Raw genomic sequence first — 16,598 nt, 5'->3', positions numbered from 1 at the left:
TCCGCCCCTGCACCACCACTGGATCTCCATGGCCAGTGGATGCATGATTCAGCATCAGAGTCCACGCAGAGCGCACACGGTCCATGAGACTGTTTATCTGTATATTTTTAAGTTCCTTGGGAGAGTATTGCCTTTATCAATGAGCTGCAGGGGAGCTCCAGCAAGCCCTCCCAGGTTCTTTGCCTTGGTTCCAAGGGTAACGTAGAACCAAGGCTTGGCTCTGAGCTGGGTGTATGACCAGCATCTTTTTGTAGATGTATTCTACAATATGTGTGTTTTAAAATACACACCATGGGCTTCCCTGGTGGCGCAGTGTTTAAGAATCCGCCTGCCAGTGCAGGGGACATGGGTTCCAGCCCTGGCCCAGGAAGATCCCACATGCCGCGGAGCAACAAAGCCCATGCGCCACAACTACTGAGCCTGCGCTCTGTAGCCCACAACTACCAAAGCCCATGTGCCTAGAGCCTGTGCTCTGCAACAAGAGAAGCCACCACAATGAGAAGCCCACGCACCTCAACGAAGAGTAGCCCCTGCTCGCCACAGCTAGAGAAAAGCCCACACGCAGCAACGAAGACCCAACACAGCCAAAAATAAATAAATAAAATAAATAAAAATTTTAAAAAAATACACACCATTTTATGCTCCAAAATAAAAGCCATGTCCAGGGAGGACATTAACATAGACAAAGGGCCGGAGAAAGGGAGCTAGTCTCACGGTCCAGGCACTGTGCTCAGTGTTTTCCTACATGGTCTTATTTAAACCCACCCACAATGACAACGAGACTTCAAGTATTTGAAAAATTTTCCCAAGCTCTCCTGACCAATAAGCATAGAAGCAGAATTCTAACCCAAATAGGTTTATTCCCGAAGTCTGGAGTCCTTCCATCATACCATGCACTCCTCAAATGTAGTTTCCTGTATTATGTTTCTAGTGCAAGAAACTTTGAGCATCTCCTCTCCAAAGGAGGCCACTTCCAGAAAGGAGATTGGTTATATGCAAAGACAGCTGAGGAATCTTAGACTGACCGTCCGTGGGGCTCCAACTCTATGACCGAAGAGACTCCCAAATTCCCCTGATCTGTCACAGGACTGTTCTTCACTAGGATTAATTAATCCAATTTCAGCTCTTTAATGGTAGTGATAACAATCACATTAGCAATAATTTCTCCTTATCAAGGTAGTGAGTACTTTAAAAGAAAAGTATATGAGCTCCTGTCTCAGTCTGGGTTGTCCCAAAAGTAGACCCTGATGGGACTTGGGTGCTGACAATTTTTTGAGAGATGATCTCAGGAAACAAGTGAGGAGGTGCAGCTGTAGGCAGGGAAGAGGATGCAATCCAATAAAGATGCACTGATGCTCCCTTGATCGACACCTTGCCACCCTGGGCAACACTGAGTCGTCCCCGCCGGGAATGAGGAAGCCAGGTGTATGTACTCACCACCTTCCGTCAATCGCTGGTAGGGGGCTTCCCCCTGTGGGGTTAACTCCCTGACACTTTGGGGCCGGCCTGCACGCAGGCTGAGGACACTCCCAGGGGGCAGGGAAAGGCTCCAGGAGAGAAGCTGGGAGATGCTGATATCCGTGGGGGATGCAGTCAGGGTCCGCAGTAGCCTCCGCTGCAGGCAAACCCAGCAGTGACTTAGGAGAAGCGGGAACGGTGTCCACAGCATCTGCCGCCTGCCCCGTCCACACACAGTCGGTTCCGAGAGTGTGGGTGACTTGCTCAGGCTCACACGGCCACTGTAAGAATTAACCCTGGATTTCGTTCCTTTTTATGGCTGAGTAACATTCCACTGTATATAGGTGCCACATCTTTATCCATTCCTCCGATGATCTTATTTGCAAAGCAGGAATAGAGACACAGACAGAGAGAACAAATGTATGTATGGACACCAATAGGGAAGGAAGGGGGTGGGAGGAATTGGCAGATTGGGATTGACACAGACACACTCTTGATACTATGTGTAAGATAGGTAACTAATGCGAACCTACTGTATAGTTCTTTTTTTTAACATAAATTTATTTATTTATGGCTGCGTTGGGTCTTTGTTGCTGCGCACAGGTTTTCTCTAGTTGCAGCGAGCGGGGGCTACTCTTCCTTGAGGCGCGTGGGCTGCTCATTGCCGTGGCTTCTCTTGTTGCGGAGCACGGGCTCTAGGCGCGAGGGCTTCCACAGTTGTGGCACGCGGGCTCAGTAGTTGTGGCTCGCGGGCTCTAGAGCGCAGGCTCAGCAGTTGTGGCGCACCGGCTCAGTTGCTCCGCGGCACGTGGCATCTTCCCGGACCAGGGCTCGAACCCGTGTCCCCTGCATTGGCAGGCGGATTCTCAACCAGTGCGCCACCAGGGAAGCCCCTACTGTCGAGTTCTACATTTTAATCTTCTAAGAAAATTTTCAGCTGCCTAAAAAAATAATAATAATAATTCACCCCAGAGCCGCTGCTCTCCCCGCTCCCCGGGCTGCCTCCAGAGCCCCTGGGAGAGTGTGCCCCCAGCCCTCACGGTCTCCTCCCCTCTGCCCTCAGGAAAATACCGCCCACCGGCAGGCTGGTGCTGACGCTCGCCACCGCTGCCTGCGAGGGGAAGGGGAACTTCGTCCGCTACCTGGAGCACGTGCAAGCTGTGGTCACGGTCAACGCGACCAGGCGAGGGGACCTGAACATCAACATGACGTCCCCCATGGGCACCAAGTCCATCCTGCTGAGCCGGAGGCCACGGGACGACGACGCCAAGGTGGGCTTCGACAAGTGGCCTTTCATGACCACCCACACCTGGGGGGAAGACGCCCGGGGGACCTGGACCCTGGAGCTGGGCTTCGTGGGGAGCGCGCCCCAGAAGGGGGTGCTGAAGGAGTGGACGCTGATGCTGCACGGCACGCAGAGCGCCCCGTACATCGACCAGGTGGTGAGGGATTACCAGTCCAAGCTGGCCATGTCCAAGAAGGAGGAGCTGGAGGAAGAGCTGGACGAAGCGGTGGAGAGAAGCCTGAAGAGCATCCTGGGCAAGAACTAGCACCTCGGCACCCTCTCCCCACCGCCAGCCCGCCGCCCCAGCCGGGCACCTAGCAGTTAACCTCCCCCCACACAAGCGATTCCAACTTCTTGCCCCGAAGCTTCGCTCACTGTCAGTGGTTATTTTCATTACCATGGAAGCAACCTTTTTTATTCTGTGCCCAAAATACAGTGTTCCCACCAACGCCTCTGTCCTATTGGTGACTCGAAGTTCTTTATTTCTGTCATTCAGATAGGTGATATCTTGCCAACAAACCTGGGACAGCTTTCCCCTCAGTTTCTTTCATAGAAGAGAATGCATTTAAAAAGCCAGGCACGGTCACTCCAAGGACGTTTATTCACGGTCTCCGCTGAGGACCTGTTACTTAAGAGGAGAATCCAAGATTTTGACAGAGGTGAGCTCTGAGTCTCTTAAAGTACAGATGCTGTAAATCCTTTGGGGAAAAAGATGTTTCGACTTGTAGCAAGATTTTTCAGGGACGTAAATGAAGGTGGCGTGAATTGAAAGGTGCCCTAATTACCAGATGGGGAAGAGAGAGTCAGAAAGCATGAAGGTTGGAAATCTTACCACCAACTCCCACATCGTAGCTAGTCTCACTCGGCCAGCGTGATACACGTAAAATCTCAATAGCCTGGCTGCCCTTTACCAGCTGCTGCTCTGAGCGATGGTAAACTCTGCTAGAGATGCCCGAATTACCCTGTGTGTGTAGCCTTCATCCCGGCCCTAATTTTCTGGGGTTCCTCCCGTAGTCATCCAAAAGAAAGGCAAGGCAGGGTGGCAACACTTCTGGGAAAGAGTAGCTTAGTGGTTTTTAACACAGGAATGTTCCTTTTCTGCAGTCACTCTGGGGCTTCCCAATCTGATGGAAGTGAGGGGTGAGCTGAGTGTTTTCGAGAGCTTTCTGCTTGGGCTTTGATCTCCAAAGCCCACGACTAGAGGGAAACACCTTCTGCATGTTGTGATTTCTCTGATGAGTTGGGGAAACGGCCTCTGTTCCAGAAGAGGCGTGTGAAGGGCGAGGGGGCAGCCATTTCACATGGACCCTCCCTTCGTATGGAGCCCCCTCTGCTGAAGAGGGGAAAAGCCAGCTCATCCCCCAGTAACCTGAGGCCCGAAGGAAGCGGGAGGAGCCCTCTGTACGGAAGCACTCAGTTACCATCTCGGCAGCTAAGCTGTCGGGAGGGGGTTTTACATGTGATCCAAAGGTGACACACCCTCTTCCCCAGTCAACCCCCAAAGACCCCATCTCATCAGCAAATAGAAATGCTTTCTGAGCAGCTGTCACTTTGTTTTCCTATTCGAGGGCTGGCTCCTCATCATCAAACCCAATGCCCACCCGCTCCCAAGAAACGATGTGTTAGTTTGATTTGATTCCAAAGAACTGATCAACCACTTCCGTTCACACTTCTCTCTTCCCGTGGGAGCGGGTAGCTCAGCCTGGAGTTCCTTTCCTTAAAGCCAGCAACACAAGGGCAGGAGGTTCCATCCCCTGAAGGTGGCAACTTGAAGGGAAAAGTCTGGAAAACCCATTTTCTTTCTTTTTCCCCCCATGTTGGCATGAATTTCTGTCTTCTCTAACACCATATGACCTTCTCTATAGAATGCTTTACAACGTAATACTATTTATGATTTTTAAAAGAAATTTATTACATGTTGCGAAGGTCTTTTTAAACCAGTTTAGACTTAAAGAAAAAATAAATGGAAATCATCAAAATTTCATTTCACATTAACAGTCTGAAAATAAACCAAAGGACGTTATGTGTGCATGTGTGTGTAAGTGCACACAGAAATATATATACATATGTAGACTATATACACGTGTGTATATATGTGTATATATCTTTATATACACTTGTATAACTGTATATACACACATATACATAAAATGTGTGTATGTGTATTTATTGAAGAAACAGACACCACATTCATCTCTAAAAGAATATTCAGAGGCTATCAAGATGGTTCTGGCTGAAGAAAAAGGCTGGTGGAAATTCAGGTGAAATGTTCGTCGACTCCCATTACTTCACCTCTGTAATCTTGCACCTCTCTGTATAAACAATAAGTGTCTTATATAGCAACACAGATATAAAATAGTTGTCCATATCTTCACAGTTACGGTATAATTTGTGAAATTAGAGAGTAACTTATCAGCTTCTTAATAGAAATGGCAAGTTTTGATATGAGTATACAGTACATAAAAATATATATAGTGCTATTTAAAAATATTTGGTCTCTATTTCATGTTTTACACCAGTATTAACACTAAAATATGTCTACCTAGTGAGGTTTTTATGACATCCTGATTCTAATGCAAGAGATATTTATAGTCATTTATTTTAAAAATGAAAATGAGTGAATAATAATTAATCAAGTTAACATTGTTATTCCCTGTGACAAAATTTTATAAGTAAATTTAAAAGTACATGATGTAAATTAGGAGATTCCACAATAAAACATTACCTTCCAGAAATTACGTGGGATGTGATATGTATTACATAAAAACACTTCCATCCGTTCTGGGAGCAGATAATTAAAAGTTGCCAAAGAGAGATCTAAAAAACTTGCTTGTATAAATATTCATGAAAGATTTATAATTAGCAAATAAATCACACCCAAATTATGATCTATAGCAGCATTTTTCAAACTCAGGTTACACCCCATTAGTAGTTGTAAAATCAATTTAGGGAGTTAAAACCAGCATTTTGGAATAGAATAGAATAGATCATGCATATTAATGACCACTATTGTTTTCTGAGATTTTTTTTTCAGAAGTGTGTGTGTGTGTGTGTGTGTGTGTGTGTGTGTGTGTGTCTGAGTGTGTGTATTGGCTCACAATGTAAAATACATTTCTTACTGGGGTCACAGTCAAAGATCTTTCAGAAACACTATTCTAGAACGTATTCACCAGGCTAGACTGTTATACTGCGGTAATGAACAGCCCCCAGATCTCAGAGGTTTAACACAACAACGGTTTATTTATGATTTACACAAATTTCACGGAGGATCTGGGTGACTCCCCAAGGCCACGGATCTCCGTTCAGTGACCCAGGGGTTCAAGCTGCTTCAACCTTCAATCTTAGGTTTATCATCACAACGCGAGGCTGCGACAGTCGGCAGGCGGGAGAAAAGAACCCATGAAGATTTGTTCACTCTTCTACGTTCACTCTGAAGGAAACACACGTGTCACTTGACCTACCGTGCACTGGCCAGTACTGGTCAATGACCCTGGCTGCACGGGAAGCAACTGAGGGATCATAGGACAACTACTGGAATACTTGGTGAGCACTGGGGTCTCTACCACAGAGAGAACTTGATGCCACTTTAAAACATATTCTTATGTAAAGAAAGTAAACTGAGTGGAAAATATAAGGGAAGAGTAACCGGGGACGTATTTATAACATAAACTATGTAATGACAGCATACCCCTGCATCAACACCACAGCTTGACTTCAGTGTCTGTTCAGTGTCAAGAGGGTACTTATTTTGCTATAACTTTCCTGATCCAGAACTGTATTTAGTAGTCTCAAAATTAAGCAAGCTTCCAGGTGAAATGGAAAATGGTATTTTACCAACTTCGCAAACCCTGTGACTTGTGGAGGAGTTTATTAAAAAGCACTGATCTCTTTCAAAAAAGAAAAAACATATTCTTAGGTACTGATTCACATGGCAGCCTCTCTTCACAGGACGGTACCATGAAGAGTATCACAAACCAGCTCTACCCATGAGACCACATGCAGCTCTAGCAAATCTTGATAGTTATTAATAAAATACAAATATATTATATTTATCATAGTTCACTGTGAAAACAATTTTCAGTTTTATCCTATGATACACTACTGTAAAATCTTAAGAGAGCCAAAGGCTGAAAACACATACTGAAAGGTGTAAAGTCCCGTCTGATCTTGTGACAGACTGAAGGCTCCTTTTCAATACTTAACGTTCAAAGAATGATTTCACAAAGATTAAGTTAAAAAATTGATCATTCTTATAGAGTCACGACTATGTGTCATTTTTATTGTCACTTACAAATTAATGAGTGGTTTTCGTGGGATCAATGCCTTCACTGGTTGGAGTCATCACATGAAAACCACACACTACAAAACCTTTAGGAAACGTAGCCAAGCATTTCGTATTTAGAGAGAAAAATGCTGAATGCCTCAAGAGAATTGGTGAATGCATAGCCAGGGTCAGTTTTTGGAGGCAGAGGCTAATTTGGTAGAAATTTCTAAAAATCAGAATGCCGAGATTAGAGGCACTAGTTGTGGGAGAGAATAAGGGGTTTGAAAAACACTGGGAGTTTGAAGTAACGTGAGCACAGGATGTGTCCTGCGCCAGTGAAGGGGGTTGGTTGTAGCTGCCAGGTGGTTCCCTGTCTCCAAAGAAGGAACAAGCTGTGGGGAAAGGGGGGGCCGGTACTCAGCACGTGGGAGCTAAGGAAATGGAGAGTGGGGGACGGAAGTCAGGAATAGTATCTGGCAGTGCTCAGCGTAGGGAAACGCAGACGCTGGTATAAAGGGGGATTCCATCCTCTGAAGAGCTGAAGTCTGTTGAGGACAGAGACCAGTGCACAGGGAGGCCATCCCCAGATGAGCACCCTGAAACCCCATCCACCTGCCAGGGGGGACTCCAAGCCCACACGCAGCCTCCTGATGCCTTCAGCAGCTTCCCAAGGACATTGACACCAGGAGAGGGGCTGGCCAGCTCCTGGAGCTCTAGGAAAGGAGGCTCCCTCTTTGCGTTGCAAATTAATAAACTCGTACTTGAGTTGGTCCACTAATCTCTTGTGCACTTAACTGTCCCTTTCCTTGGGTTTAAAAAACATTGGTTGAATTTGGTTTTGAGTTTATAAGGCGCCAGGAATCAAAATCTGACCCGAGGCAAATTCTCCAAGCCAGCCTGCCAGCTTCATTTTTCTCTCAGGACTTAGAGGAGACTCACCGTGAACCTGGGGATAGAATGAACTTGACCATGAGAAATGTGCTCGGCCCAGGAGATGCAGACTCTGCGTTGCTAAATTCCTAATATTCAGTCCTGCGCTGTGTGGGGCAGGATGGGGGCAATTAGAAATCTCAGCCCACAGAGTTTCAGATGCCCGAACAGCCAAATGAGGCTGGGAATTCCTTAGTTATAATGTGAACTGTCACCAGTTCCTACCATGGAGGCTTCAGGCCACCCCACCCTCACCTTCCCAGCATGGAGGGGTCCCACATCACAGTGCCCTGAAAGATCTTCCCCTGCACCCAAGAGGACGCCCTTGGTCTACTCCAAGCTGGATGGAAGGCAGAGGCTGCAACCTATCTTTTTGTCTTTTGATCCCATGTCTTGGAGCCACTGGCCACAGGTGACAGGTAAGCCACCAGGTAACTCCTGGTCACAAGCACACAGGTGAAGGGGCAGGTGTGACAGGTGAGCTACTGACCAGGGATGTAATCTCCTGATAGATAGCATACACATCTCAACTCAAAAACCCCATGTCTCTGAATAAAACATAAGTCAGCGTGGCTTTTTTGTGGCATTTATTTGCTTTTATCCAAGCACGAGAGATGGGAGTCGAGCATTTGCACTAATCGTGGGGCTTGAATAATGTTCTTCATCAATGTGCTAAATGCCGTGTGAGTTTTGAGGTGACTTCTCTCACCAGCAACATCCCATCTACAAACCTGGGATATAACCGTTTTAGGATAAACTTGATTATGGTGGTTGCTTGAAGATCCTTTCTCAAAATATAAGTTTCAAGTCAAGGAGAGACCTAAATGGAATTTTCCAACATGAAAGGGGAAGGAAAAAACAAGCAGCCATGCCAGGTAGGACGTATCCTCTGATATGCAAATTGGATTTTGTATTAGACCTTGTTGGTGCCTGCCCTGCAGCAGGGGTCAGCAAACTACAGCCCAAGGACCTGATCCAGCCCACGCCTGTTTTGTAAATACAGTTTTATTGGAAGCAATCATGCCTATTTCCTTTTGTATTGTCTGTGGCTGTTTTCATGCTAACAGTTGTGTAAGAGTTCTGTAGTTATAACAGAGGCTGTACAGCCTATAATCCTTTATAGAAAACGTTTGCCAACCTCTGTCCTGTATCTATCTCCTTGGATGGCCCCAGAGGTCACCTGTGGACAGTTTCTGTACATGCCAAGGATGCTTTCTCTGCCAGGGATGTTCTCTGGCTGCACACAAGACCTCGTGTACCACAAGCAGAAGGGCCAGGGAATCAGCGCCCCGTGGCTGCCCTCACCTGAGGAAGGGTGGGAGCTGGTCCACAGATACCCCAGCTTCTTCACCTCCTGTCAGGACAATTTGAAGATGTTCCACCTGGTCTCTTCCCCGTGGGTGTCTGTGCAGGCACCTCTCTCTCCAGTCTCACTCCCTCTCCTTCACCAGTCAGGGGACAGAAACCCCACTGGTGATGTTAACAGAGAGAACTGAATATACAGCACTAAAACGGAGTATAAAGACGTAATGCCTTCTTAATTAGAAAAGCAAAAGAGAACATTAAAGCAACGCATGGACCAAGGAGCCTAACACCTGCGTGAAGGTGAAGGCGGCCTGTCGGATGGTGGTGGGGTCCCGCGGGGCGGGCACCGCCCACCCAACTCCCCCGCCTGCCCAGAGGTGGAGCGAGAGTGCCCCCTGGTAGGCAGGCCCGCCCTGGAGGACCCAGACCCCTGAGGAGACTGTAGCGAGGCCGCTTCTGCAAATGTTGGAAAAACGGAGAACTGGCTTCAGCTGCTCTGGGAAGGAACTGCCGCTGCCAGGGTGAGATAGCACTGCCAGGAGATGAGAACAAACAAGGAGCAGGGCCCTTCTCCCTCCTCCAGCCTTTCTCTCTTCTCCTACCAGGGAGGTGCTGGCAGAGCAAGAACGAGGCCGCAGCTTCCGGCCCCAGCACTGGAGTGTAGAAAGGCCGGCTTGGAGCTGAGCCCGGTGCTTGCCAAGGGCACGCTGAGCTCCTGTGATCACCGCTCTGACAAACCACCTGCCCCTGAGACCTTGTTTAGGGTCTGCTCTGGGGGCAACCCAACCTAATCCAAACTTCCACGAGTTCCCCCTTGATACCAAACCTCCTTCACTAGCAGTTATCTTTGGGATCTCTGGGGTTGCAAGCAACAGAAACCAATTCTGACTAGTGAAAACAAACAAGCAGCATGTCCGAAGCATGCAGTGCAGCTCTCAGAACTGAAGGGAAGCCTGAAGAGCCGGCACAAACCAGCCTGGTAAAGGGACAGGGATTGCACCGTGGGAAGCAGTAGGGCGACGTCAGAACCCCCCCATCACGGGGCAGCGCCAGCACATTCAGTCTTGGCTTCGCTAGACTCGGATCTCCTATTCCAGCAATGGGTCTGGTTTGGACACTTGCCCACCCACAGGCAGAGGAAGGCAGGATGTCTTGATGGTCCCATCAGGGCTGTAACCTGTGTGGGAGAAGCAGCTCCTCAAGACAAAATCAGGGCCAAGGGCCTCCTGAGCAGTGGGAGAGGTGGCTGGGAAGACGCCCACCAGCCGTCTTAGGTTGGTTCCTCCCAGAAGCTGACTCTGACACAAGGAGTCGAGGTCAAGTCATTTACTGGAAAGGAAGCATCTTTACGTAGGGAAGCAGGACAGTGGGACACGGAAGGGAGGAGTCCCACTCAGGGCACATAGATGAGTGGGTTTCTCCATGGGCATCTGGGGCTGACAGCCACCGGGGACTGTGTACAACATGCCTTGGAGTTATCCCAACAGAGAAGTGCGAGGGCTGGGGTGTTCACGCACCTGGGCCCCCCGGTCTTGGATGAGTGCTGCTCCCCGGAGGCCCTGCACTGCCCACCTGCCCAGTGTGTGGACCGAGCTCACTCCTGGGGCCACAGGAGCCCCTGAGGCAGAGTCACAAGTGCCTGCCGTGCTTGCCTGGGGCGTGGACCTGAACCAGAGCAGCAAGGGTTGGAGGGTCTGGGGGGTCAGCACCAGGGCGGCTGATACGACAGCAGTTACTGGTCACCGACTCAGATGCTTGGAGAATGGGGGGCTGGGGGGCTGGGTCACAGCTTCTTTATGGGGAAGGCGGCTTGGGAGAGTCTCGGTCCTGGGCTTGAGGCTGAGTCGGGGAAGAGGCCAGGACCCCTGATATAGCAGTTAGGACCAGCACTTGGGACACCAGGACTTTGGGACCTCGACACGTGGCAAAGCTCTGGCGTTCTCTAGTCTTTGATGCTACTGGGAGGCCTGCTCTGAGCCCCCGGGTTTACTTTTTATAAAAACTTGCTTGTTTTCAGAGACCTCAGGGAGAGGAAAAGCCAGGAAATGAATCCATTCTGCAGCTCTCCTGGGAAAAACAGAACCGAGAAGGAAAAATGGAGAGGAGTGCCAAGAAAATGAGCAAGTGGGGCTCTGGGGTCGGGGGAGCAGGGGGGGCAGACAAAGAGCCTGACTAGACGCCAAGGTGTCCACTGCAGGCAGCCCTGCATTTCACACTGCAAGCCTGGCTTTCAGGCTGAGGTGAGCCTCCCGGAAATGCTGCTCACCCGGCCCCTGCCTCCCACCTCAACCTCCCCTCCTTCCATCATCCCCACGTCTTTCCATCGTCCCTCCCAGTCCCCTTTATTTCCCCCATTTGAACAGGCCAGTCCGTTCCTGCCCCAGGATCTTTGCACTGGCAGTTCCCGCTGCCAGGAATGCTCTTCTCTCCGATCTGCCCGTGATGGGCCCATCTTGTCATCAGATCACACGTCACCTCGTCCATGGGGTCTTCGCTTGACCATCCAACTCAAAGGAGACCCCTGGCACTCTAGCACATCTCCCTGTAGTGTTGTCTCTAGGTGGTTTTCTCCTATTTAGTTATCTGCCTGCTTGTGCAATGCCTTCCTCTCCCGCCAGAAATTCGTGACTTTGAGAGCAGAAGCACGTCCAGTGCTCCCTGCTGTCTCCCCAGAGCCACGCGTGGCACAGAACTGGCCCCCGAGCCCTTCTTGATCATTGATTGAATAAAATATAAAAATGACCTTTCTTTCCAAAAAAGATAACTCCCACCTTTTTAAATAGGAATATTAACAGAACACACGGTCCCCCAAAATAAAAAAGAAAAGGTTTGCAGTGGCTGTTACTGAATATAATATACACACTGGTCCAAATTCCTAGCACATTCTGTGCTCCACTAATGGTTTCCATTATTCTCTCTTAAGCTTTTAAATGATATGTACCTCAAAACTGTGCCATGGAGCCGGTTCTCCACTCATCTTTTGGAAAGAACAACAAAGGCATATTTTTTTCTTGAAATTGAAACCTCAAATGAATTCAGAGAAAGATTTTTTTAAAGCTCTAAACAGAAAGGAAAGGCGACTCCATTTAGTATTCTTTGTATTATTTCTAACAAAGAAATAATAGGATGTAATTTATGACACCATCAATTTTCTCTAATAATGTGTAGTTGTCTCGCCAGGTACTTTTGTTTAGGCAAATGCAATAATCCATTTCAGCACATTTATTCACTGCGCTTAATGGATTTTGGCGCATCGACATGGGGAAGGAGTAATTTCTTAATTGGATAAGTAAAAAAATTATTTTTGGACTGTTAGTAGAAAAAGAGATATCTACAGGCAACATAAAAATTTTTGTGAAGATTCTGGCTTCAAGTAATTCCTATTTCCTAGGATGTGACACTGTAAGTACCTGAGTGCATGTGTGTGCACAGGAGAACATGCACAAATGTGTAGTATGGTATGTTATATTACGGTAACTGAGATCATTAATAAACTTGAAAACCCTCCCTTTACCAGCATGCCACACTGTCTGGCACACAGAATATGTTTAATAAATGTTGGACTAGTCAATTAACTAACCGCTAAACGAGGAACTACGTGATGACATTTGATTTTGCTTTCTGAAACCTGACCCAGGATTGCAATCTCTGAGTGACAAATTGTAAGTGACTTAGGCAAAAGGACATTCAGCACATACTCTGTGGCAGGTGGCAATGGTCCCCCACTTACATCCCGTGACCCTTACCATTTCCATGTATTTCCCTGCCTGACGTCCAAACGCCTGCACCTGTACTTCTCGGCTGAGGGCTTTCCTGGTCCCCAAAGTCAACGCCCTGGGAGCAGAGCTCCCTTCTGACTGACTGGCGTTGTTGGGTCCATACACCAGCTCCCTCACCCTCGGGCAGGGTGACTTGGAGGCACATGTTCTACCCCATCTCCCAGAGCCCCCGGGGGTGGGGGCCAAGCGCCAGCCACCCACAGGACTGACCCATCTGGTAGCCCATCTCCTTGCTGTCCCTGCCGCCGTCTCCCTGCCCTCCTGGCACTTCCTGAGACCACACCCCCCAGAAACTACATCAAATCCTTGCTGCGAGATCAGCTTCTGGGGGAACCCAAACCAAGACAGATACCTTTAATTGTTTTACTTCTAACAAAACGCTCCTCATGTGATCAAATGTTTGTGCTTGAAATGCAGAGAAAACCAGCCAATCCATCATCTAACACGTTTCTGTGTGAAATCCAGACTCTGAGCCTCTAACGAGTCTCTCAATGACCCATATGAAGGGCTTGTCTCTTTCCTAAACGAGCATGGCTTGGTGGCTGTTAACACAGCACCCCTGTCCTGAGCGAGGCTAACCCACCTAAAAGCCCAAAGCCCCTGTTAATTAGACAAAGGATGTGCAAACAAAGAAAACGCTTTAATTAAGGCTTCGCTGGCAAGCCAGACAGGCCAACTATGGTCTAATCCAAACAAGAACCCTCAGTCTTATATGGTTTGTCCTAAAATATCCAAGCACTTCCCAACAGTGGCCCAAAGGCACTCTCTCCCCTCGAGCCTAGGCACTGGAAGAGCACTTCTCCTCCAGCTTCTTCTTGTTTGCCTTCGTCTTTTCAATCATGGTCTCCACGATTACAGCAGTCTCTTCGTATGTCTGGATGCTGTCGGTGGAAAACTTCTCAATGGATTCCATCACCTCCACCTTCTCATAGGCCAGCGTCCTGGGAGGGCTTCTCACCGGCAGGCTGCCGCTCCGAGCTCCAGGCCCGTCGGACCCACCCTGAATGACCTTAGCCCCTTCAGACTGGGGTGTAGACGGCCCCTCTGGACCAGGCGTGACTGCGGGACAGGGCTCCCTGGCCCCCTCCTCCTCCTTCTGGCCATCCTGTTTCCCCTGGGGGCCCTTCAGTTCTTCAGCATTCATCTCATCCCCCTTGTCTACAGCGTGCGGGGTAGGGGGGTGTCCATCTTCTTTCCCCTGGGGAGGCCCCTGTCCGTCCTCCAGACCATCTTCTTTCCCCTGGGGAGGCCCCTGTCCGTCCTCTAGACCATCTTCTTTCCCCTGGGGAGGCCCCTCTCCGTCCTCCAGAGGGGGCTCCGGCTGCTGGGGAGAGGGCTCCACGTGGCTGTCAGGACGCACAGAGTCGTCCCCCTTGGAAACCACCACGCCCCCTTTGGCTGGGACAGAGAAGGAACAGAAGCCTGGGTCCACAAAATTGGCATCTCCGGAGACCAGCACATACCTCCCCTTGGTGTACAGGTCAGCGGGGGGCTCGGGTTCTTTGGGACCTTTCACCCTCTCCTTGACCATCTTGCCTAGTTTTTCAAAGGCTTTGCTTATCTTCCCTCCGTCTGGGACATCCTCCGGAGCCCCGTCCATGGTCAGGGGACTTGCTTCTCTATCCCCTGATTCAAACTTAGATTCACCCTCTTCTTTAAGTACCACCTGCCCTGGCTTCGGGTCTTCAGGACCTCTCAGTGGTGCCTCTTCCAGACTTTCATCTGCTTTGTCTTTCGCCATAATCTCCTTTTTCCTTGGAACGTTCTTGGGGAGGCCTTTTTGTCTTGGTTTTGCTATTGTTATATCCTGCACAGCCCTGGTGAGATCTTCTTAAAAAAAAAAAAAAAAAAAAAAAGGACAATGAGGCAAGTATCATCACCAATGAAAGGGGAAAAAAATGTATTTGTTGAAAAATACACCAATTATCTTGGAGCCCCCTGCCTAGCGCTGGGGTGGCGTTTACTATGTATGATAAAAAGCAACAGGGAAAGATCCCTGGGTCTGAAGCATCCACGGTCCACACTGAGGACCCAGCTCTGCTGGCCGCTGTGCGACTTTGGACAAGTCACTCGGCCCCTCTGGGCTTGCAGAGGGGAAGGAGGCACCCACAGTTCCCATCACACTGGGTACAACGGACTGAGATCTGTGATCCTCCTGCAGTAACACTCTGTGGGAGCAGGGCTCCAGTGCCCACCAAGTCCCCTGCCCCCTGAGTTCACAGGGGACACTGGAATCCCCAGAGCAGACAGTGGAAACCCAGTCCACAGGGCACTCTCGCCTCAGGCTTCCCCAAAGGAGCAACGCAGAGCTGCCTGGGCCTCTGACGGGTTCGGAATGGCCTCGGCCATGGGGAGTAGCTCCCCTGTCCCGCTAGCAACCCAGGCCACGTGAACACAGCCACCCCTTCCTCCTGGGCAACCAGAGGAAGTGATGCTCTCAAACTCAGAACAGGAATCCCCTGTGGCCGAGGCCATATCCATTTCCTCAGATCAGCTAAGAGGAAAAACTGAAAGTTTAACACAAAATCTCACCCTGCCTCACCCAGGAGGCTTTCCAGCTTTGCTCACAGTGACTTTTTAACTTTTCCATCCCGAAGTCTTCTCCAGCCCCTCCCTCCCTTCGCTAACCAGAGGACTCAGTTGCACAGAGCAAGGGCCTCCCGTGGGGCTGACCCTCAGTGACAGAGCGGAGTGAGCAGGCCGTGAAGCCATGATGGGGGGGACACGACAAAGCAGGTGGCTGGGAGCGGGTGTGGAGAAGGGCTTACCTGCAGGACCGGCTGCCGAATTTCAGGGCCCGCTAATCAAAACTGTGAAGAATGTCCAGAGAGCAACCGTACAGCATCAAGCCCAGCACCCTGCACACAGCCACCTGCCCCTGGAGCTGGCCCTGGGTATCTGGGGACCCCTGCCCCTGGCAGCAACGTTCTGACTCTGGCACCCCATCTCTGCAAAGCCCTCGGAGCTTTCTGAGACCCCTGGATTTGAAGGCACTATAAGCACAGGCTTCCCTTCTCCCAGGCACTGTTCTGTTCCTTCAGGACTGGGGAGACTGCGCTGTGAGCTGACATCTCACAGGCGCATGAAACCATCCCCAAAGGACCAAACGTTGAAGGCAGAAGCTGCGCTTGCCCACCAAGCTATTTCTGCTCAGTTTTGAATGGGAGAGAGAACGAACAAGAATTGAGCATCTACTCTGCTCCTGACACTAGATCAAGCACCTCTGCATAAAAGAGTTCATTTCAGGGCTTCCCTGGTGGCGCAGTGGTTGAGAATCTGCCTGCTAATGCAGGGGACACGGGTTCGAGCCCTGGTCTGGGAAGATCCCACATGCCAAGGAGCAGCTAGGCCCGTGAGCCACAACTACTGAGCCTGCGCGTCCGGAGCCTGTGCTCCGCAACAAGAGAGGCCGCGATGGTGAGAGGCCCGCGCACCGCGATGAAGAGCGGCCCCCGCTCGCCACAACTAGAGAGAGCCCTCGCACGGAAACGAAGACCCAACACAGCCAAAAATAAATATAAAAATAAATAAATAGGGGCTTCCCTGGTGGCGCAGTGGTTGCGCGTCCGCCTGCCGA

At 49.7% G+C, this 16,598-nt stretch overlaps 2 protein-coding genes across 4 annotated transcripts in view; one reads left to right on the top strand and one right to left on the bottom strand.

Moving 5' to 3' along the window:
• PCSK2 (proprotein convertase subtilisin/kexin type 2) overlaps positions 1-3,189 on the top strand; it is a 208,090-nt gene extending 204,901 nt beyond the window's left edge. Inside the window, exon 12 of the mRNA XM_007100354.2 lies at positions 2,522-3,189. Coding sequence (XP_007100416.1) covers positions 2,522-3,008 — 487 coding nt within the window. The 3' untranslated portion in view covers positions 3,009-3,189. The remainder of the gene's footprint in view (positions 1-2,521) is intronic.
• A 10,553-nt stretch (positions 3,190-13,742) lies between these two features.
• The window catches only part of BFSP1 (beaded filament structural protein 1), a 40,358-nt gene continuing 37,502 nt past the window's right edge, over positions 13,743-16,598 (bottom strand). For 2 of the 3 annotated variants that reach the window (XM_028499331.2, XM_055090411.1), the window contains one exon: positions 13,743-14,848. In XM_028499331.2, the coding sequence (XP_028355132.1) occupies positions 13,800-14,848 (1,049 nt within the window). In that variant the 3' untranslated portion in view covers positions 13,743-13,799. The remainder of the gene's footprint in view (positions 14,849-16,598) is intronic. The other variant, XM_024123637.3, reaches the window with a different exon arrangement.

This window comes from Physeter macrocephalus, chromosome 14 (assembly GCF_002837175.3).
Source record: "Physeter macrocephalus isolate SW-GA chromosome 14, ASM283717v5, whole genome shotgun sequence".
Taxonomy (NCBI): Eukaryota; Metazoa; Chordata; class Mammalia; order Artiodactyla; family Physeteridae; genus Physeter; species Physeter macrocephalus.
This window is presented reverse-complemented; position numbering and strand designations above follow the sequence as displayed.